The sequence below is a fragment of the Talpa occidentalis genome, unplaced genomic scaffold (genome assembly GCF_014898055.3).
Source record: "Talpa occidentalis isolate TD23 unplaced genomic scaffold, MPIMG_talOcc4v2.1 talOcc4.12, whole genome shotgun sequence".
Lineage (NCBI taxonomy): Eukaryota > Metazoa > Chordata > Mammalia > Eulipotyphla > Talpidae > Talpa > Talpa occidentalis.
The window spans coordinates 71,957,052-71,981,263 of NW_023601212.1; the positions used below are offsets into that span (position 1 = coordinate 71,957,052).

At 42.4% G+C, this 24,212-nt stretch overlaps 1 protein-coding gene across 2 annotated transcripts in view; it reads left to right on the plus strand.

Moving 5' to 3' along the window:
• The window catches only part of MAD1L1 (mitotic arrest deficient 1 like 1), a 358,952-nt gene that overhangs the window by 212,531 nt on the left and 122,209 nt on the right, over positions 1 to 24,212 (plus strand). For both annotated transcript variants that reach the window (XM_037506710.2, XM_037506712.2), the window contains exon 14: positions 13,279 to 13,367. In XM_037506710.2, the coding sequence (XP_037362607.1) occupies positions 13,279 to 13,367 (89 nt within the window). The remainder of the gene's footprint in view (positions 1 to 13,278; positions 13,368 to 24,212) is intronic.

The following is a 24,212-nucleotide window of genomic DNA, read 5'->3' on the forward strand; positions in this document are numbered from 1 at the left end:
ATGTGTTGCAGCTCGGTGACCAGCTGTGGCAGCAGGAAGTGTCTGTATGAGTCACTGATGGTTGCCCTTGGCTTGTTGCATGTACTGTCCACTTCCAGACTGGAATCGCCCCTCCACCACTGTGGAGATTTCTTGGCTGCCTCATCGGTCCAGTGATGAACAGAAAGGTGGCCTTGGAGGAGTCCCACCTCTGAGCTCAGGGCTGTCTCTTCTCTGAGACACTTGCCCAGACTGGGTCTGGAGAGAAGGTCATGGCCCGAATCCCTTGCATGTAGATCCTGGCCTCCCCTGTCGCACCTGGCGCAGACTGGACACTGTGTTGAGTGGGTGAATGATGACAGGGTTGTTGTGTGTGCTCTCTCTCTTGAGCTCATTAGAGTCACCATGAGGAGGGATGGCAGGGTGCCCATTCCTCCTGGGGCGATTCCTTTGTAGAGTTGGGGAGGCCCCTGGGATCAACCATGTATCCTCTTAAATTAGACTGAACTACGTGCTTTCTATTTAAAGGTTATGCTGTACCAGTCAGTTAGCCTCTAGTGCCATTAGCATTAAAGTTTCACAACTCTGGTGCTGTGAGTAAATGTGGCAGGTTGGGTCTCCTCAAGAAGAGAGAGGGACCTTGGCCCTAGAGGGACACAGGGTGGTTTCAGAAAACTGGTCCATACCAAGCCTGGTGCTATTGCCAAGGGGGCCTGCTCAGTTCTGGGGCAGCTCCCCAGGGAGCCACATCTTCTGTGTCTTATTCCAGTTTGGATTTCTACTCTATCCATGAGCTGCTTTGAGAGCTCCTTCTTTTGTGTTGGGCTACCGCACCTCACCCCACCCCAGGGTCTCAGAACCATCATGGTCTGCTTCTTACTCCTTTCCAAGGTACATCCTTGTTGTCTCTAATGGAAATTAAGTTGTTTCATGTCAGTCACACTTATATACTTGAGCTCTAAAAATGAGATCAAATTCCATTTCTTTGAGATCAATAACATTAATGAGCCTCTAGCCATACTAATCAGAAATCACAGACTTCTGTGATTTCACAGATTACCAATATTGAAAATGAGGAAGATGACAATAACACTTGTAATTTTCTGTTTTGTTTTTAATTAGAATTGTCTTAGTGGGTATGAAATGGTATCTTGTTGTGGTACCTATTTTTTTTCTTTTGACATTTGTGCTTTTCGTGCCGTATGGAAGAATACTTTGCCAAATACAAGGCCAAGAAGATTTACGCTGTTTCCATCTGAAAGTTTTATAGCTTTAGCTTCTTACATCTAGGTTTATGTCCCTTTTGAGTTAATTTTTGAGTAAGTTATGAGGACAGTATCCAACCTCCTTCTTCTGCATGGGCTATCCAGTTGTCTTGGTACCATTTGTTGAAGAGACTTCTTTCCTCAGTGAATGGTCTTGATCCTTTGTCAGTAATCAGATATGAGGGTTTATTTCTGGATTCCATTTCTGTTCTACTGCTCTGTATCCTCTATACCTTTGTATGCCAGTACCACATTGTTTTGATTGCTATAGCATGGTAGTAAGTTTTGAAACTGGTAACTAAGTGTGATTCCCCCAGCTTTCTTCTTTTGTATATTATCTTAGCTATTCAAAATCCTTTGCAATTCCATATGAATGTTAGGATCAGCTTTTCCATTTTGCAAAAAGAAGACTTGAGATTTGACAGGAATTGCATTGAATCTGTTGGGCTGAGTCTGCTTTGAGGATTATTGCCATCTTCACAATATCAAGTCTTCCAACCCATGAACACAGTATTTTTTCCATTTATTTGGGTCTTCGTTTTTTTCCATTGTGCATGGTTTTCAGTGAAGAGTGCTTAACTCCTTGGTTAAACTTATTCATAAATAGTTTATCTCTTTGATGTTATTATGAATGGAATTTTCTTAATTTTCTTTTTCATTGTTCATTTCTAGTGCATGTTCATGCCACTCATTTTTGTGTGTTGATCTTACATACTGCAGCTTTGCTGAATTCATTTGTTAACTCTAATCTTTTTTTACTTCTTTAGGATTTTCTACTCTTGAGATCATGCAAACAGAGATAGCTTTAGTTTTTCCTTTCCAATTTTGCTGTCTTTTACTTCTTGTTCTTACCTAATTGCCCTGAATAGAACTTTCATAGCACTGTTGTTTAAATAGCAGTAGTGTGAAAAGGCATCCTTGTCTTATTCCTGACCTGAGGGGAAGCCTCAGTCTTTGCCACTGAGTACGATGTTAGTTATGGGTTTGTCATGAAAGCCCTTTATTATGTTGTGAAAGTTCTCTTCTATTCTATTTTTAGTTATTGAACATTTTTCATCATGAAAGGACATTGGATTTTTGCCAAGTGCTTTTTCTGCCTCAATTGAGATGATCATGTGAAGTTTTTCCTTTAGTTCTGTTAATTTGCTGTATTACATTAATTGATTTTCTTGTGTTGAACTCTCTTTGCATTCCTGTATCAGTCTCCCTTGGCCATGGTGTGTTATCCCTCTAATGTACTGCTCTTGTCTTTGTTGAGGATTTTTACATCTTATGTTCGTAAGGTATAGGATCTTAGTTTTCTTTTAACCTTTGTCTTATCTGGCTTTTGTAACAGGGTAATGCTAACCTCATAGAACAAGTTATGATGTGTTCCCCCCTTTCTAAATTCTGGGAAAGATTAGTATAAATCATATTAATTCTTTAAATATTCTGTAAAATTCACCTGTGTAGCCATCTGGTCCTGGTTGTATATTTGTTGGCAGATTTTCAATTGCTGGTTTTGTGTCCTTAGTTGTTACAAGTTTGTTCAGACTTTCTCTTTCTTCTTGATTAAGGTTTGGTGGTTTGTTTTGTCTAGGAATTTGTCCCTCTCGTCTAACTTACCTTGTACGTGTGCCGTTGTTCATCTTAGTCTCTTTCTATCCTTTTTATTTCTTGCAGGTTGTTGTAATATCCCCCCTCTCTTTTCTTACATTAGTAACTTGCTCTTTTTTTTTCCTTAGTTGGTCTGGAGAAAGGTCTGTTACTCTCTTGAGTCCTCACTTTGTGGCTGATGGCTTTTTTTTTTTCCTTTCGAGACCTGAACAGTGCTCCTCTTCTTATTTGAGCCATTTATAGCAGCAAATCTGCTGCTGTCAGTACCTTGGTGCTTCTGCGTGGCGTGTCTGTTTGCTTTAATAGCTTTTGAGATGTTTCCTTTACCACTGATTTTGAGCAATTTGATGGTGATGTGTCTTGTGTTTTTCTTCATGCTTCATGTGTTTGGGTTTTCGTGTGTTTCTTACCCCTGACATTTACTGTTTTCACCCTTCTAGAGAGCTCTCCTTCAAGGCTCTGTAACTGGCCACATGTAGATTGCATGGATGTGTCACAAGCCTCTCTTACACGCTTCCATTTAAAAAAAATCTTTTTCTGTGTTTTTTATTTTAAACCATTTCTACTGCTATATCTTCAATTCCCTGATTTTTTTTCTTTTGCTAATATCTAATTTGCCATTTGGTGATCCATGTATTTTTTTTTTTTTTATGTTAGGTATTATAGATTTCAGCTCTGTAAATTTGATTTTGGTCCCTTCCACCCTTCCCCAGTGTTTCTACATCTCTCTTGAAAATAAAGAATTAAGTTTTATTGACTGTTGTAAAGTTGTGCGAATTCTAATGTGTGTTGGTTCTAAGTTAGTTTTGGTTAATTGGTCGGTTTTTTTTTTTTTTTTTTGACTGTTTCATTTTTGTCCTCCTTGTACTTTGATTTGATGCCAGACAATTTGGGTTTTCCCTTGTTGGATGTTGGAATCGTCCTATAAAGATTCCTCAGCTTCATTCAGGGATGCAGTGAAGTGACTTGGAAATGGTTTGATTCTTTGCGGATAGCATTTTATGACATGCTGTGTTGCCCTGGAGTGGTGCTTATTCCAGGGCCAAGGGTTGCACTTCCCCGCCCAGGCCTTCCTGAGTGTTCTGCCAGTGCCCCATGAATGGGAGGCTTCCTGTTTGACTGAGGGACAATCACCCTCTCTCTCCTCCTGTCTCATGGTTCAGTAGCAGCCTAGGGAACCTCCCTTTCTCATATATGTCACTCAGAGTTGTGTGCTTGAGGGGGCCCCCTGCATCTCCACCTTCACTGATTTGCGGCTGCCTCAGTCTCCCGTTCTCCTGGCTTGTGCTGTCCTGGGATTCTCAAGAGGCTGAGGCGTGTGGTTTTCAGGCCCACCACCCTATCTTTCCAGGGTGTCTGTTCTTTGTTGCCTGCTGTCCAGTGTCTGGGAAAGCATCGTCTTACATATTTTTACTTGTTTCACACAGGGGGTTCAGTCCCATCCTAGTTCCTCATCATTGCCTTACTGTGGTGTGAAAGGGCACAAACACTGGGCATCACTGTTGTCTTGTGAAGGGCTGCCATTGCCTCACAGGAAGGATGCAGTGCCAGATGCACAGATTTGTCTCCTGTGCCCAGTGAATGATGGGCGAGGGACCTAGGCAGAGAGGAGGGCTCCCCAGAGGTAGGCTTGGTGCAGGCCTGGCCAGAGCGTGCACTCAGGCACAGGTAGGCAGCCACAGCCTCTTGGAATCCTGTTCCTTCTCCATGCCCTTCCAGAAAGGTTTGGCCTTGCTTTTCTTCCAGACCTATTATGCACTTGAGCACTGGGCATTTGGGCATTTAGTCCAGAAGGTCAGGAGTATGTTGTTGCTTAAAAGTCACCCATTAGACACATATTTGCAAGAACAAATAAATGAAACTGAATTTCATACACTGGGTGCTTGCTTGATGCCAGAGACTTTGGGTGGCCTATGGTAGGCTGTAGCCTGATAATAGCCCCATCTCCCAGGCCTGGCCAGGGAGATTGATGTGCTGATGGACTTCCTTCTCCTGCCTGTGGCCCCAGGCTTCTTTCTGGCTGCCTTTTGCACTGACCATACCATTGGTCTGTGATCCCTGCCTGGGTGAGGATAAGGACTCACTGGAGTGTCCTCTGCCCGAGGCAGCCTGGACAACACTTTCCCTCAAGTGTTTGGGATTGAGTCTTGTTCTGTGGCTGTTGGGTAAATAATCAGTAGGTTTTCTCCTCCCTTTTGGGAGGCTGGCTGACCTTTGTCTTATTAGTCTCTGGTTTGTTGAGGGAATTTCACTTCTTTGTAAAAATTCCATTGACTCTGCAGACGGCAGTACTGAGAACAGTGACTTTTAGTAGCAGTGCTACCTCCTGGTCTGCGGTGCACCAGGGGCCCCTGGTGGGACCCTCTGCTCCCCCTTCCCATCTACAGTGACCCACCTGTTTCTTCCTTTCCTCCCACACTGGTTTCTGATAGGAATTGGTAGCCAGGTGACAGTGAGGAGTCTTAACTGCAGAGCTTCCAGATAGAGACAGTGGGGTAGCCATAGCCTTCCGAGTGTCTGCCTCACCTGCTTTCAGCTGGAGGAGGGTCTTTGAGGCCCAGGACTTTGGGATTGGCACAGGGACTCTTCCTTTTGTCTCCCACAGTCTCTTCCTGGGATTCTCAGATCCTTCTGTCCTTTTACCTGTTCTGTTCTGGCTGCGGGGTACTTCTTTTCTGACTGGCAGCTCCCTTTTCAGTCCCTCACTCTGTAGCCCTTCTCACCCCTCCTTAAACCTACCCCTCTGCAGGGAGACATTCTGTGCCCCACTGCTCAGCTGTATCCACAGTGGTGGAGTGATTTCTTAGTGATCCAGTCCCCCTTTGGGTATAGGCTTGCCTAGGCCCTGGGAGACAGTTCCCTGGGAGGGAAGTAGATTTTTCCAGGAGCCTAGGCACCCCCATCTCCTTATTGTGGGTCATCCAGTAGACCTGAAGGGCAATGTTCTGTGCCGCTTCCTGCTGTCCCCCCACATCTGCGACAGCTGAGTCAGCCTTGCCCAGGTGGGGAGACCTGTCCCATTCCTTGGAGCAGAAGTCCAGGCTGATGGCATCCTGGCGTCCCCTCACACAGCGCCCTCATGTAATCTAGAGGCAGGGCCCAGGGTGGGAGGGAGGCCAAGAGCTGTGCTCTGCTAGGAGATGCCAACAAGGAGGACAGAGCAGAACAGTAACAACATCCACTTTCACTCAGCAGTTGAGCAAGTATGAATTGGTTATCAGTCCAGTGGAGCCTGGAGGTAGCCTGGGACCTGTTGCCTCTTCTGAGCTGCTATGAATGGGGCAGACAAAGGGAATAGTAAATGTGCAATTAGTGCTGCAAAGGGGGAAAGGACCTGGGGGTGGGGGGCAGGAGTGTGGGGGATGTGACAAGCCATCTTTGTAAAGGGAAGGCTGAACTGAGGGCCACCATCTGGTAGTAACTGGCTAGCTCTGGGCTGGTTTATTTTCAGTGTTCTCTTGCCTTTTGAGTAAGTGACATATGTACATGGTACAAAGTGAAGATCATCAGAAAAAGAGGCAAACTAGTACAATTCTGCCACCAATTTTGTCTCCTGGAGGTACTGATGCTGCTGATTTCTCATACAGATAGGCAGACTGTTTGCCGGGCTCATTAATGTGCCATCTAACTTCTTCCTGTGGGCTTGTGATGGCGATAGCACTACCCCTATTTCAGAGTCAGGGCATGGAAGCTCATAGCACACCAGGTCATGTGCTTACATGGTGATGTGGTCTGGAGTCCATCATCTCCCTCTGACTCAGGAGCCTGAGCTCCTGGCTCCCTTTCTGTGTCCATCAGAGCAAGATGGGCATGGGTCCCTCATCCCCCAGGGCAGGATCTGCTCCATCCCACACAAGTTGGGGTGGGTGAGACCTGTGGTCAGGTCTGTTGTGACCAAGACTGGTGTCCATAGCTTGCTTGAGCTGATTGGGAGGAGCTGTGAATGCTAAACCTTGGAGGGGGGGTGCCCAGGGTGTGCATTTCACTTTGGAAAATTTTTTCTAGACCTCAGCTTTCTCATGGTCGAATGAGGAGCAGGGACCTCAGAAAGGCCATGAAGACAAACCAGGCCACCCCAGAACCTTGAGCTCCTCCTGAACCAGGGCCTTTAGTAGCTGCAGGATTAACTTGTATGGCACCTAAGGGACTCAGGAAGCCCAGGTCTTCATCCTGAGTGTGTGAGCACAGCCTGCTAGTGACTCAGGGCCCCACAGTCTGGTGGCTCTGCCAGGGCGACATGAGCTGTCGCCCTGTTTCTTGGGTGCTTGATTTGCTTGGAGCAGGCAGTACCGGTAATTATGCCTGTTAATTTAGGAGAGCGAGCCAGAGAAAGGAATATAAATTTGCGTATTAACTTCAGATATTGGAAAGGGGCAGAACAAACCCTTCCTAGGAGATTAAATGTGGAAATGAAACAGGGAGGGTAACTTTGAAAAATTGCTCTGTTCAGAAGCAGCAGCAGGCAGGGGCCCCCACCTCAGAACATGCTGAGACCCCAGGGACTCGTTTGTGTGCCTGTTCCCGCACATGTGCCTTGGGCCCAGCATGTTGAGTTGCAAAAGGCCTTCTAAGAAAATGCTTTTCTCTAGAATCCTTTTTGCTAAGAGTGAATATCTTTGAGAATGGATCGAAGAATGGGACCTTCATGGTTTTAAGTCATTTAGCAGGGTCTCTCAGAAGGTGCAATTCAATTAGTCCTTGTGTTCTTCTTCTTTTTTTTAACCAACTCTAAATACAGATTTTTCTCAGTGAAGTATGAAATAGGTAGTTGCAGACTACAGTATTAATGCATTCCCAATGTTTTCTATACTTCTCTCTGTGCAAACTAAAAGCAACAAGAATTAGCTTGCATTGACCACAGGGAGCTGGTAACAAATACCTGTGCCTCTAACTCTGAACCAGGTCCCTAACCAGCCCTGAGGGGATAAAGAAAGGAAATTCCCCGGGCACCCTGCCCAGCTCCCCCCATGAGGGGAACAGATGGGTTCAAGTATACTCAGCAAGTATGTAAAGATACCCGAATATGTGTGGTGAATATGGGGTAACTGTGTGTGAGTGTATGAGTGTAAGTGTGTCTGTGTACCTGAGTGTGTGCATTGGGGTGCAGGTCATGGTGGAAGGGGTAGAGACCCAGTCTTTACTGCAAGGCTCTGCCATGTAGACAGGAGTTTTAATACAGGTTTCTTACTATACACTCACACCTCAAGGACAGTGGTCTCATCTGTGAAAGTGGAGGGGCAGTCAGCATGTGAATGACCCCAGAGTCCTCCTGCCTGCATGGTATCAGCACTTTCTCACTAATGTTTAAATTGGGGGTCCCCTGTCCTCCCACCATCAGACTTATTATTGAGGAACTATGGAAAGGCGACATTATAGTAGTTCAGAAGCCTCCTTAGCTGGCTGTGGCTATGTGGTGGGTCGGTGGGAGGCAGGGAGAGGGCTATGGGTTCAGAGCCTCAGCTGTGCCCCAAGGTTCCTGTGGGAATCACACTTAGCATATCCTAAGTCTGGCTGGGCTTTCCTCCTTTTATATATTGGTATGTTGAAATCATTTCTTAAAATAGGTCAATAATAGGTAAACATTCTAGATCTTTTATTTTTTCTCTGGATCCACTTAATTCCCTGCATATTTATGTGAGCCTTTTAGAAGCTCAGCTGCGCTTTCTCGAAGGCCTGGCTTTCACCCTGCCCCATGGGTGGTGCAGCACACACCAGTAAAGTGTCAGACATCCCACATATCTGTTGCCACGTTCCCCTGTTCCTGGTCTGTGTGCCCTGTTCTGAGTTGGGAATGGGCTGGAAAGTTAGTCATAGCCATATCTGCCTCTCAGGTGTCCCAGTGGGGAAGAAAAGTCATGTCCATAAACCTCATATTACCAAGTTGAACAAGCGCTAGAGTGATCCTTCCATGTGTGATGGGGGCAGTGGCATTTGAGGGGTATAAAAGGTGTATGGGAATTAGGGTGCAAATGGAAATTGATGTAATCAAGTGCTGTTCTAGGCAGGGGTGTGTATGGAGGAAGCAAGAAGTGAGAGAGCCAGAGCCTCAAAAAAGAGGATGCACAGGGTATCTTGGCACCCTTTGTACCTTTGCAGGACGTGGGGTCTGCAGAGCAGAATGAGGGCAGGTTCAGTTAGCACAAGTAGGGTAGAGGCTCAGAGTGGGAGGAGAACAAAGTGGAAAGTATATTAGATGTGAATCTAGGATTAGAAGTTGAAATGAAAGGGTTGATCTTTGAACACTTTGGCATAAGTCAACATGTCTGCCTTCTGTCCTGGAAATCACCCCAAAGCACCAACAACCAGAAAGACAAAATTAACTTAATAAATGATAAGTAATAAAGGCAACATCACACAATTGTGTAAGAGAAAAACAAATAACAAAAAAATCACAGAAAAAATATTGATAGTGAGCAGATAAAAACTGTATCTGGATCTTTTGTCAAGAAATAAAACTTAGCAATTAGGTAGACTCTCCTACTGAAACAAGATACGAGTGCTCACAGCCGATGGGAGAGCGAGGGCTGGACAGCAGGGCAGTGAGGACAGGGATGGACCATAGCAGAGTTCATCTCATTGCAAGATTAGGCCAATGGGTAAGTCAGTAACAAAGACTGTAAATGCTGTATCTGATTTTGCAGTATTTAGAATTTTCATAGAAATGCTTTGGGAAAACCATAAGAATGTTGGTTTTCTTATTGTTAATTAAAGAAAACTTAAACATACCAGGTAAATGTAGCATCAAGTAGTGAAAAGTATATCTCACTGTAGAAAGTAAACATTAAGGCTGATGTATTTGACTATGACTAGCCAGGTACTATATGCAGGAAATAAACAGGAACTGTTGAAACAGAAAAGGACAGGTATACTATAAAAGGACAGGTATACTATATACAGATATACTATACAGGCATTATAACAGCAACCGCTAGAACAAAAATACAAACCTTTTTAAGTGTCAAGAAAATTTCACACACAAAAAGTAACAGAATGAAATAGTTTTAAAAGTTATAAAACAGAAAACATAGTAACAGTACAAAAATAAATCCAAACATTGGTATGTCAAAATATAAACCAGCTATATTGTCCTAGTAAAAGGAAAAACCTTTCTGATTGGATTACAAAGTAAAACCATAAAATGCCGCAAAGGCAATGTAGGCAGTTGTAAACATTGAGTATTGATTGCAAATAAATTTGATTTCAAACCAAAGAGCATTACAGAATTGCAAGATCGGTACTTTCAACAGTAAAGATGCAGGTGAACATCTCTTTGTTAACTAACATATCGTCAATATTAAAAAAAAAAACCAAAAGCAGAAATGAGGGAAATTATCAAGGAACTATAGTAGGAACATTTATTTTACTTCTTAATCCATGATATATCAAATGGGCCAAGAATAAGTAATAAAAAAGATAATAGCTCTGTTTAATATGTATAGATTAAACTTCTAACCCCCAAACTAAAAGAACACTTTTTAAAAAGCATTCATTGGAGCCATTCATCAAAATTAACCATATATTTGATAATAAAACCTGTATAAATTTAACTAGGTAGAACTAATACAACTTTTTCTGATCACCATGTGCTGAAATTTGAAATTAAAAACAAATCCAAAATAAGCAAAAACTCTTAACCCTTGGAAATTTAAAAGGAAACAAAGAAACAGAAACTCTTACTTTCTTTTTTTTTAAGATTTTTTATTTATGCATACAAGAACTGGGGTACAGACCAGAGGTGGGGGTGAGTGGTGGTGAGAGGATTCACTAGACAGAGTGGAGAGCAGAACAGTAGATCCACTGAAATACATTGCTGAGGGGAGCAGTGGGCGAGACAGGAGAAGTCTGCTGCGCCAAGAGGGTTATCTCCCTGGCCGGGGATTGATATCGTGCTGTAGAGGCTGCGGACAGCTTCACAGTGCTGTGCTTTACCCTCTTTGCACCACCAGGGAGGCCCAAGAAACTATCGTAAGCAATGCTTGAGTTTAAAAAAAAAAAAAAAAGAGTTCAAAAGTGCATAAAATCTAGAAAATAATATCATGAAAACACTTTCACCAGAGCCTGTGGGAAATAGCTAGAACATTGCTCAGAAGAAAAATCACGGGTTTAAATATTTATATTATTGAGCAAGAATGAATGAATATACATGGATTAACCATCCAGCTCAAGAAATTAGAAAAGGAAACAAAATAAACCTTAGTGAAGCAAAAGGTAAGAATTTGTGAAGATCAAAGGTATAAGAAAGTGAAAAGTGGTAGTTAATAAGAAAGTGAAAAGTGGTAGATATAACAAATATATCCAAATGCCTGTGTTTTTAAATAGTCAGTAAAACATACATATGAATTATACATGGAAAGTGTCGCCAGCCAACATAAGGAACAAGAGTCATTACCTTGGAGTTATTGACCGGGAGGGGCCAGGAGAGCTTTCTGGGATGCTGAGGATTCTGGGTCTTGATCTGGATCACAACCGCAGGTGTGGGATATTGCAGAGTCCCTGGGCCACACACTTCATGTACCCTCACGCTTAACTGTGCTTTTCCTCAGTAGTGAAGAAAATAAAAATCTAAAAATGAGTTCTGCACGAACTCTATGAAAAGAAGAATTATATCACACCTCTACTTAAATAAGTTTAAACATCTGAATGAAATAGTTGCATAGGAAAATTATCAATACTGAATCTTGAAGAGATAGGAGTTTTAAACAGACCAATTATTATAAAGTTGTCACAAATTAACCACTCCTCCCCACCCCAAGGAAAAGAAAAAAACTGAAAATGTTTCATTTGAAAATTCCACTAGATAAATCTTCAAAGTGTAGCATCCACCACACAGTATCACCTGTCCTGGAGCCATCATGCCCATCTTGCCCTGGTGCTCTGTCACTTTGTGCTTGAATCAAGTGGGACATCACTGTAGGCCATGAGGGATGTGTGTAAGTGGGCGCTGGGCACATGGAGGACCAAGCCGGGGGCTGGCCCTCTGGGCCTGTGTTCCTGCATCTCCACCCAGGGGGATGCTGCCTGTTCACACCCAGGGATTCTTGTTTCCTAAATAAGAGCTGGTCACGCAGACAAATCATGATTAGATAAAGGCCCAAACCCGCCTGACAGTGCCCTGACACAACAGCACTGGCAGCAGGGGCATTCCTGAGGGAAACTGGGGTAAGGGAAGGGGGCAGCATTTTACCAAGAGCAGCAGTAAAAGCAAGAGTTACCCAGATGCTGGCAGTGGGGCAGTACTCAAAAGCCATAGGTGCAGGCGAGGAAGTGGCAGAGCTGGGTCTTTTGGCCTTGCTCTCTCCTTATTGATTAACTTGCCATGGGACTAAACTGTCATGGAGGGGAAGCCTCTGAGGACTGAGCTAAAGAATGGTCAAAACCCAGCCTGGGGACAGTGATGCTGAGCTAGCAGTAGGCTGATGGGGCTTGAATATGAACCTCTGTGCTGCTGGCAGTGATGAGAGGCCAGCGGGTTGCCCAGTCTCCTTAGGGAATCTATGTCTGCTCAGAGGGGCCATTGAAGCCCAGAACAACCAGGCCATACTTTGGTTGAGCCAGGTCTCACTCCTGGGAAGATCCTTCTGGGGGGAATCCCACTGATTGCTCTGCCCCTCATGAGCCTGAGATCAGAAGTGAAATCTACTCCCTGCACTGTCTTCAGCCTTGAATACCTTTGGGCTCCTGGCCTCTGCACCATAGTCCCAGGTGTGATAGAGCAGGTTGAAATCCATGTTCACTTACCTGCTGTTTGTGCACTGCCTGTCATCCTGTAGATGAATTTGAAGTAGAAAATAATTAAAATACCAGGGGAGGTTCCCTGGTGGCGCAGGGGGTTGGGACGCAACCTATGACACTGTCTGCAGCCTCTGCAGCATGAGTTCGATCCCCAGCCCGCCAAGGAGCAGCCCATACGGCGCAGCAGACCTCTCCTTGCTCGTCCGCTGCTCCCCTCAGCAGTGTACTTCCGTCAGTCTGCCTGTTCTGTTCCCCACTCTGTCTCTGGTGAATCCTCTCACCCTCCACACCTCTGGCCTGTACCCCAGATCTTGTATGCATAAATAAATAAATCTTAAAAAAAAAAAAACAGAGCCTTTAAAACAGGTCAAAGTATTGGAAAATTTACAATGTTCTTTCCAACTGCTGTGTCCCCCTCATCATATTTCAAATGACTGTGTTCCCCTTTGGAATCAAGCGCTAAGAAAGAGAAAGTCAGTTTAGAGAAGCGGGAATGCTTTAAAGTCTGGTAGCTTCAGGCATCTGTGATTCCCAGGAGATGAGGCAAGGAGGATATGGTCTCTCCCCACCCGCTTCCTGCATGGGGTGGGATCCTGCCCTCACCTTCCCAGGGCCAATGGATGCTGCCTTTTGGATGTCTGGGGCCCAGGGAGAGGTGGCTCCAGCAGCACTCACCTAGTAGACCCTCATTCTGTGTTTCTTGTAGCTGGAAATGGAGCTAAAGATGCTGAAATCTCAATCAAGCTCTGCTGAGCAGGGATTCCTGTTCTCCAGGGAGGAAGTGAGCTCACTCAGGTAGGTGTTCCTGCAGCCTCTCTCCCCATCAGCACCTGGTGCTCTGTCACTTTTCTCTCTGTCACCTCCCTGGAAGCTATTTCCTTTTTCCATCACATTCCATCCCCTTGGCTTCCTATCTGCAGAGGCATGCCTCAGATGGCTTGAGTGCTTTTTCAGCATTGTTTCTCAGACCGGTATTGACAGCTGGGGCTCTCATGTCCCCTGCACTCAAAGAGAGCAGAAGACTGTCACGGTGCTCTCTGGTGAGACCTGTGTTTGTTGCCAGCATTAAGGAAACAAATAGGAGTAGCCCCTCTGCCCCCACACCCCAAGTGCTCTGGAGACTGCCAGGGGGTCTGAGAGCATGGGTTTGTTCAGAGGTGATGCAGAACCAAGCCCATTTCAGAAGCTAATTGCTCCCAAAGCAACCGCCGCACCAATGTGTGACCACACCACCTTCGGTCTGTGTTTCAGACAGGGCTGGGAACACGACTCGCATTTCCCAGGGAACATTTTCTCCATTCCTCCCAATCCCTGTGACACCCCAGCACTTCTTGATAGGCTTCCCTGGAGCACAAAGTGCTTTTCCAGAAAATCTTTTCTGAAGTGGTCTGTTCAGAGAACGGCAGATAGCCTGCCAGTCATCACCCCGCATGGCCCCGCCTGCTGCCCTTCCCTGTGAACACAGCGGTCAGTGGGGAAGCTCTGCCCTTGTCGTTCATGCACAGATTTGTTGTGTGTAAATGATATGTGCTAAATATGTATGTGATATATACACACACATACCCACAGTTATAAAACATAGCTCTTTTAATGAGGAAAGCTTCAGTAAAGATTTAAGTGTCAACAGCTGAAGAACCCTTTCAGCTGGAACAAATCTGGGTTCTTTCTTTTCTGCTGTCAAATAGCAGCTCCAGCAAATCCTAGATGTCGTCTGTGGATTTAGCAACTGGACAGACTCTCAGTCCTTCCAGATACTCATATGCCTGTGCCAATACCTGCCTGTCCCCTCTGGCGCACACACCCTGCCATCTGTGTCCTGCTAACATGTTCATGAAGGCCCTTTTCCTGCCACCTTGAGACCCCTGGTGTAGGGCGTTTTGGGGACTGTTGAGACATTTGCAGCATTCCTCATTGAGGATGGCAGTGTGCATCGTCCCCATCCATGCCCTTTCCAGACTACAAGGTTTTGAGGTTCCTACTGTTCTTTTAAGTGAACACTTCTCAGATGCCCCCTACTTTCTGTCTCCTGTGAATCTGCAGTCAGGAAGACTGGGCCCTTTGCCCCTCAGCCATTGGTTGATCTTGGATATGGGCATACCTGGGGAGGGCAAGGCTGCAGAATCACCACTGGAAGCCAGGCCTTGGAAAGGGAGCTAGCCTTCCTCTGCTTCCCCCTCTGTTGAGCATAGCCTCTGTCTGGGCCTGGGTCTGTGCGCCTGGTCTGTGATCCACCTCGAAGGCTGTCACAGCCAGGATGAGGTGCCCTTGATCCTTGATGCTCTGGACTTGAGGCCACTCTCAGGTGTCTGCCATGAGCCTCCTGACCAGGACGGGTGTCTTCAGGCTTAAATGGGGACTAGGGCGACCCTTCAGGAGACTTTCAGCCTCACAGCCCTTCCCATCAGCAACAAGAAGCTTTAGCAGGAAAGCCTAAGGTCAGCAAGACCTAGTGGTAAAGAGCATTGGGCATTTCTTCAACCTGCTACCCAACTGCTGGTAACTGGGAGCTGGTGACCATGCAGAAGACATGGTGCACAGGTGGAATTACCATATTTCCACCTGCTCTTTGCCAGGACTTGTGCCGGGAGAAAGGCCCCCACATCCCAGACCAGAGGACTGAGACCTTCCTATATGCCTGTGTTCCTTCCTCCCAGGGACTAAAGAGTCTTCTTCCGTTCCCTGGATTCTAGAACTTAAGGACGTGGCTGTGGGCCTGCATTTGCATGTGTTGATAGCTCAGACCTTTGATGCACTGTCTCTCCTTCAGTTCTTCAGCTTCTCGTGAATTGTTCATTGGTTATTTCTTCTCTCTCTTCTTCATTTCATCTTTCTAAAACTATTATAACTTGATTGTTGAACTTCCTGATGTAGTTCTCTGTTTAAAAAGTTTTTTGATCCTATTTTCAATCTTTTTGTTCAACTTTCTATAAAATTTTCTGAAATGTATCAACCTGACTTTATTTTATTTCTACTCACACAGTTTGTTTTCTGAGATTTGGGTGGTGGTCTGTGAATGTTCTTTTATATATATATGGATGTGTGTGTGTATATATACATGTATGTAGGTATATATATGTGTTTATGTATCTATGTATATATACACACACACATAAATTTTTGTTGATATTTTAGAAATACAATATATTTAGTGTCTTCTTGGTAATGATATTATATTCTGAAGTTTTCTCCTGTCTGCTCTAAGTTGCTTCTTTCGGTCAGCTTGTTTGCCCCTTGTATGCTGAACAGTCTGTGTGCTGATGTTAATTGTGGGGGATAGCAGCTCCTTGGACACAGGTATACCTGGGTGAACTCTGCTCTGTAGCTTATCAGTAGTTGAACATGACTGGGCTGTTTGACTGGGAATGCAAAATTGGTGTCTTGGTCTTTCCTCTGGGTGACTCATATCTTTGGACCCCTCCCAAATGGAGGGTATGGTGCCACCAGCTCCCGGAAGCTGAGTTTGGGATAGGATCATAGAGGCTCAGTGTCATTCTTCCCAAAATCCTTGGAGAGAGCATATAATAAGAAAGGGTGTAGAGATGCTTATTTTTAAAAGGATCTTCATCTTGAACTTCTGATCAAACAAAGTAGCTGCATTCTTCCCAAGCCCTTCTCCTTACTACTCAAAACTCTGAACATGATACCGTAGCAGAGAAATCCTGGAGGATGGGGTGCATGGGACCTAGGACTTGAAGAAAGTGTGGTGGTGAGTTCCCCAGTTTCTCACTGCCACACATGAATCTGGGAAAGGAACCACATAAAGCACTAATCTGAACCAGTGAACACATGCACACAGAGGCCTAAACACACATGCACACAGAAAGGTCCAAGGAAAGCCTGTCCCCCCGCCAAAGGGGAATAGGGTATCTGACAGACTGGAACTCCTTTCTGACAATACCTGCCCTATTTCAGCCAAATGTCAAGGAAAATCCTGTCCCATTCCTGGCCCCTACTTCCTGGCAGCAAGCAGCAATACTTCCTGTCCCATCCAGTGGTGTCACCTCAGTCAAATGGACTTGGCATTCATCTCAGCCTTCAAGTAAGCAGTACCCCAATGTCCATGACCAGGTATATCGGCAGGGCTGGATGGGAGACAGGCCTCCATCTCTGCTTAGCCAAAAAGTAGGCAAGGCTCTGATTTCCCTGCCACAGATCTTGGGGTAATTGGGGAGCTAAACCCCCACACCCACTTTGTGGTATCAAAAAAAACAGAGCAAGATGGGAGAGACTGGGTACCCCACTCTTCCCACTGGCACAGGTCAGAAGGCTCAGCAAAAGGCCTCCTTCTCTACCCTGTAGCAGTGAGACAGTGCAAGGTGGCTCACATTCAGTGTGACCTTTCTGTTATGTCAGTGGAATGCAGCAGAGGGGTGCTCTTTTGCTAGGATTGGGTCAGAAGAGCCCAAGGGGTAGCAGAATTTCCACCTGACACCTGGCACTACACCTACACAGGATGGCTGCCTGCTGAAGGAAGATTAAATGGGATGCATATTTAATAAGTGTAGTGCTCAAAATGTCCAGAATGCAGATTGCAAGACCTCTCATCATATCCACAATCAGGGCAGTCAGTCATGAATAAAAAAGACAGCCTTCAGCACATGGTGACTCAGATGGTAGAATGATTGAACATGGAGTTTAAAGCAACCGTAATTAAAACATTCAACGGTTACCAATCTTTAAACAAAGGAAAGAAATGGTAAACTTCAGCAAACAAAAGTTTTATTTGAAAAAAAAAAAAGAACCAAATGGGAATTATAGACCTGAAAAATACAGAACTTGAATAAAAACCTCACTGGAATGGCTCATCAGATTGTAGATGAGAGGTTTGAAATCTGAGAGGTTAGTGGAAATCACCCAAACCAAACAATAGACTGAAAACAACAAGAATGACCTCAGGGTCAGCAGCACAGTCAGGCATGACACAGTGTTCAGTTAGTTGGAGTCCCAGACTGGGAAGAGAAAGATGTGGGGCTAGGAAAATACCTGAAGAAGTAATGACTGAAAAGTTCTCAAAAATGGTGAAGACCATACACTGACAGATTTAAGAAGCTGAGTGAACCCCACAAAGTATGAAACCAGAGAAATTCACATCATGACACATGCTAATTAGTCTTCTGAAAATTGAAGACAAAGGTAAAATGTTGAAAGAATCTAGAGAGAAACTATATTATCCACAGGGAACACTGATTTGAGTGACAGCAAATTTCTCATCTGAAACCAGAAGCCAGAACGAAGCACACAACATTTTTCAAGTTCTGAGAGAAAAGAACTGTCAGCCAGTGAAAATATCAGTCAGGATGAAAGGAGAATCAAGATATTTCTCAGACATTATAAAAGTAAGAGAATTTGTTTCTCACAGACTTCCTCTTAAAGAATGGTTAATGAAACTCCCAAATAAAAGGACTTGCTAATGGGAGGAGGCTTGGCATGTCCAGCAGTAAAGAACACACAACTACACCCCCCGCACCCCCGCCATGAACAGCTGCATCCTGGTGTGATGACATGCTCGGTGGACTGGAGGAGACACTTTGCCAAGTCCAGCATTAAGGGGAGGAGGGAAATGGAGCCACATGGCAGCAACTTTCCCACTTGTCACTGAAGTGGGTAACGTGTCAGGACCACTAGTTACCTTTGTATTTTTTAGTAACTAAAGCTGCCACTAAGAAGACTATAAAATGCAGTGTACTCAAAATCATAAATAAAGTGGAATTTAAAAAAAACGTTCAAGTAACCCATTAGCAGGCAACAAAAGAGAAACAACTTAGAAACAGAGCAAACAATAAAATGGTAAATTTAAGCACTAGTAAATCAATAATTACAATGTAAACGATCTAAATGCACCAACTAAAAGATAAAGATGGTTAGAATCCAGCAAGATGGCTGCAGAGTGAAGATGCTGGGCTTGCCTTTTCCATATAGTCACAGCTGAACTGCTGTAGAACAAAGTTAATAACTCCTGAAAAATAAACAGATGACTCTAGCATACAGCAGGGGCCATGGTTCAATGGAAAGGAGAAGGAACACTAACTGAACAGTATTTATTTGTATACTAGGACAGTACAGCTCATGAGCCAGAGGCATGGCTGCTGCTGGGAGCCACTCCACAGCTATAGACTGAGGCACATGCTTCTATTGGGGACTTTGGAGACCTGGCTCTGTGCTGGATAAGGGGGTGGATAGAGTTGGTGTTCAGAACAGAGGGTGCACTATTGGAGAACTATAGGAGCCAGGATGGAGAGTGATGGTAGCTGGCTTGAGCCTAAGGCTCCCAATATAGAATATCTGAAGCCTAAACTGACAGGACAAGCCAGGTCAGATACCTGTGTCTCCTGATAGACGAGGATATTTGCAACCTGAGACTGTGGTATTTGAAACACCTGCCACTCCCCACCAAGTCCAAAACCAAGACAACAACCTCAACAAACTAATGCTGTTACTAAGCAAGAGTTTAAACTCCTGGATTTTTTTTTTAAGATTTATTTTTATTTATTGATGCATGTAAGAACTGGGTGTAGGACAGAGATGTGAGGTGAGAGAGCGGATTCACCAGAGACAGAGTGGGGAGCAGAACAGGTAGATCTACTGAAATCAGCAGTGGGCAAGACAGGAGAGGTCTGCTGTGCCATGTGGGTTAGCTCCCTGGCTGGGGATTGCCCTCATGCTGCAGTGACTGGCTTTAACCCTTGCACCACCAGGGAGGCCCTAAATCCTGGATTTTAACATCAGGAGAAGGCACCTCAGGAGATGATGTTCCACTGCAAAAGCAAAGTGAACAATTCTCAGCATGGGACCCTGAGAATTGTGGCATTGCATCTAGTACTCAAACATACATAGCCTAGAGGTTTAGGCCACACAAGCCTATACCTGGAATTTAGGCTGAAGAGTTGGGGTAGAGGAGGGGATTACTGTGAATACCTACCACACAGTTCTGTTACCCATAGCAATGTAGGAAGCTTAAATATCTGATGTTCACTGGAGGTGACCATTTGATAGAGTATCTCAGCAACTGACAAGCATAAATAATAGAATAAGTAAACTCAAAAACACAGTGTCAGAACACAATATCTCTTTGTTTTTTACAACAAAGGAAAAAGGAATTTAAAAAATGAAAAGAGTATAAGAGCCCTTTGGGATAACCTAAAGATAAATCACATCTGCACGGTGGTGTTTCCAGGAGGAGATAAGAAATACAAAGTCATAGAAAAATTATTTAAGGAAATAATTGCTGAGAACCATCTCAGTTGGGGGAACGAACCAGATATCTTGATCCAAGAGACCCAAAGAGTTCCAAAAACAAAACCAAACAAACAACAACAACAAAAAAAACAGGCAGTCAACTCCAAGACACATTATGTTGAAAACCCATGACAAGAATAGAATGCTGAAAATACCAAAGGGGGGGAAAAAACGGTGCCCTGTGAGGGGACAATTAGACTGTGGACTTTTCAGTAGAAAGCTTACAATTAAGAAGAGAATGGCAGATATCAAAGAAAAGTTTTCTAGCCCAGAATCCTTCATCCTTCCAGATTAACACTCAAGATGAAAGGTAAGGAGCATCACTGAAAATAAAAAATAAACTAAAAGATTTTATCAGTACCACAGTGCCCATGAATGAAGTGCTAAAGTGATTACTGTATAGAACAACAAAAACAACAAATGTAGAAGTAATAGATACCTCAAATATAATACAGAGAGAGAGAGAAGGAGAGTAACAATGTGGCCCAGCAGGATGCATTTGGGATGAGACTTTTCCAATGAGCTACACAAATAGTCCTTCATATACTAACATAGCATAACCTTCAATGAGAAATCAGTGGAAGTAACATGTAATATAATGGGAATGGAAATGAAACAAAACATAAAGTGGATACAATTTATCAGAAGCTATGAGATGCAGAACAAACAGTCTTGAGACAGATAATTGCAATATAGGCCCACATTAAGAAACAAGAGAAATACCAAATAAACAATTTTATACTACACCTAAAATAATTGAAAAAGAACAAACAATACCCAAAGTTAGTGAAAGGAAAGGAATAATAAAAATAAGAGTGGAAATAAATGTCATAGAAAGCCAAAAGACTCTCCGAAAGATCGGTGCAAGTAAGAATTGGATTTTTTTTCCAGATATGAATATATATACATATATATATGTATATATATTACATCGTTCTTGTATAATGTGTGCTTTCTCCTCTCAGGTGTAGTCCCTGTGGAATTCCCACCACCAATTCACCCATGTTCCATCACCATAGTCCCTTGTGCTCTCTCACCCCTGTTTTGATCCTTCACCCTCCTCTTCCCCTGTAGAATAGCTCTGATTTATAGTTGCCTGTTGATTTTGATTTTTAGTTTATTATGTATGATTTTTTTCCCCTGATCCCTTATTTTTTCCTCTACATTCCTCCTATAAGTAAAACCATCCTATATTTTTCTTTACCTTTCTGGCTTATTTCACTGAGCATAACCCCTTCCAGCTCCATTCATGTTGCTGCAAATGGCATGAGTTTATCTTTTTTGATTGCTGAATAATATTCCATTGTGCATATATACCACATCTTCTTGATCCAGTCATCTATTTTTGGGCATTTGGGTTGCTTCCATAGCTTACCTATTGTAAAAAATGCAATAAACATAGGGGTGCAGGTGCCCTTTTGAATTAATGTTTTTGTGTCCTTTGGGTAGATTCTTAGGAGTGGAATTGCTGGATCATATGAAAGCTCCATTTTTAGTAGTTTGAGGAACTTCCAAACAGCTTTCCATGGTGGTTGGACCAATTTGCATTCCCACCAGCAGTGTAGTAGAGTTCCTTTTTCTCCACATCCTTGCCAACATTTGTTGTTGCTAGTTTTTTTAATACGTGCCAATCTCACTGGTATAAGGTGGGTATCTCATTATGGTTTTGATTTGCATTTCCCTGGTTTTTCAAGAAGATAATGAGAAAGATTAACCACTAGCTAGGCTAACAAAGAAAGGGAGCAGACATTAATAAACATAATCAGAAATATAAGAAGAGAAATCACCATAGATGGCATAAAAATACAAAGGATTACTATGAACAATTACATGCCAATAAATTTGATACCCTTGAAGACATTAATAAATTTTTAGATCAATATAGTTGGCAAAGACTAAGCTAAAAAGAAACAAGTTGAATAAATATATCACAAACATAGAAATTGAATAGCAATAAAAAATTTTTCCCCAAAACCAAAAATCTGAGGGTCGGATAGTTTTCCAAACAAATTCTGAGTCCTTAGAATTCACTGGCAGTTTACAAAATCCAGATCATTTTATATACAAGCAATGAACACAAAGGAAAAGAGAATAATTCTATAATTACTTCAAAAATAATTAAATACCTTGGAATCAACCTAAGAAAGGAAGAGACTTATACAATAAGAACTACAGTAGGTTACTAAAGGACTTAGATAGCTCAGGGATGGGAAGAATCAATGTGATCAAACTGACTGTCCTATCTAAAATGATACACAGTTTAAACACAATCCTCATCAAAACCCCACCAATGTTTTTCAAAGAAACTGGACAAAAAACAGTGAAATTTAACGGAACCACAAAAGGCCTCTAGTTGCAAAAGAAACCCCAACAGAAAAGGAGAGAAACAAAGGTGTCATGTTATCTGACTTTAAACTACATTGTACAGCAGCAGTACTAAAAATAATATGGTATCAGCATTAAAATAGGCACAAAGATTAATGGGACAGAATAGAAAACCCAGAAATCTATAAATATCAATAGTTAATTTATGATAAAACACCCACAGCTGTACAATGGGAAAAGGAGGTTCTCTAATGAGTGGTTCTGGGAAAACTGGAAGGCCACATGTAAAAGAGTGAAGCTGGATTTCTCACTCACTCCATGCAGAAATATGAATTCCAAATGGATTAAAGATCTAGATAGGTGAGCTGCAATAATAAAATATATAGAAGAAAATACTGGTGATACATGTTTCGTGACATCAGTGATAAAAGACATCTTTGAAGAATTGATCCCTACAACAAGAGAAAGGCAAAAATAATTGGGATTTTCTCAAATTAAAAAATTTTTACACAGCAAATGAAAATGTAAGAAGTAGATTTCTAAAAATCTTAATGAATATGAGAAGATATTTACACATATCATAACCAATAAGGGGTTAACATTTTAAGATAGATTTAAAAACTTACAGAATTCAACAACAGAAAAAACAACCCAAATAATAAACAGCAAAACTGGACATTATTCATTATTGGTCTTTTCAAGACTTTCTGTTTCTTCTTGAGTCAGTTTTGGTAATTTGTAGGTTTCTTAAGAATTTGTCCATTTCATCTACATTTTCTAATTTGTGTATGGTATTTTGTAATATTCACATAGCACCTTTTAAAATTTTGTATAATCACTAGTTAATGTCCTCTCATTTCTGATTTAATAATTTGGGTGTGCTGTCTTTTTCAGTTATTGCTTCTCCTAGGTATAGAGTGTATCTCTTGTATTTCCCAAATGATTGCTGATGTTGAGCATCTTTTCATGTGTTTAATTGTCATCTGCACATCCTCCTTAAGTGTCTGTTCAAATCTTTTATTCAAATTTTTGTTGACTTATTGTTGAATTTTGCAATTCAAAATTGCTATCCGAAACACATATGTGTTTTGTATACATATGTGTATGTATTTGGGATATATACTTGTAAAATACATGATTTGTAAACATTTTGTCTTAGTTTGTAGCTTGTCTTTTCATTCTCTTGCCAATGTCTTTAACAAAACAGAAGTTTTCAATTTTCATAAAATCCAATTTAGCAGTTTTTCCTTTTATGGCGCTTCTTTTTTGATGTTGCATCTGGAAACTCTTCTCCTAACCCTAACCATCAAAGATGTTCTCCTATGTTGTTCTCTACAAGTTTTTATAGTTTCACATTTAATATTTAAGTCTCTGGTACATATTGAGTTAAATTTTGTCTAAGAAGTGAGGTTGAGATCAAGGTTCATTTTATTTTTATATTTAAGTTGTTTATATCTACATATGTTTTTCCCTACAGATTTTGAGTTGAAAGTACCATTTATGGTAAAGGCTGCCCTCCTTCATTGAATTGCTTTTATGCTTTTATCAGAAGTCAGTTGGGCATATTTCTCTGTTTCTATGTCTGGACTCTGCTTTTTCTGTATCATTCTGTATTTATGCCTTCCCCCTCTGTCTTCATCCTGAAACCTTATGGTAAGTCTTAACATCTAATAATGTGATTCCTCTAATTTCATTCTTCTCCAAAATTGTTTTAGCTGTTCTAGTTCTTTTGAATTTCCAAATTTTACAATCAGTTTGGATCTACAAAAAAAAGTCCTGTTGGACTTTTGAGTTGTATTGTGTTAAATCTTTACTTCAATTTGGGGAGAACTGACTTTTTCACTATTTTTGGATCTTTTATTCCATGAGCCATGTTATATGTCTCTAGTTAGGTCTTTGATTTATTTCATCAGCATTTTGTACTTTCTTGCATACAGATTGTGCGTATGTTTTATAGATTTATATCTTAGTGTCTCTTTATATCAGTTGTAAATTTTGTCTTATTTTGGTTTACTACTTACATTACTATTATTTAGAAAGAAGATTGACTTTTGAATTGTTCATCTTGCATCCTGCAAC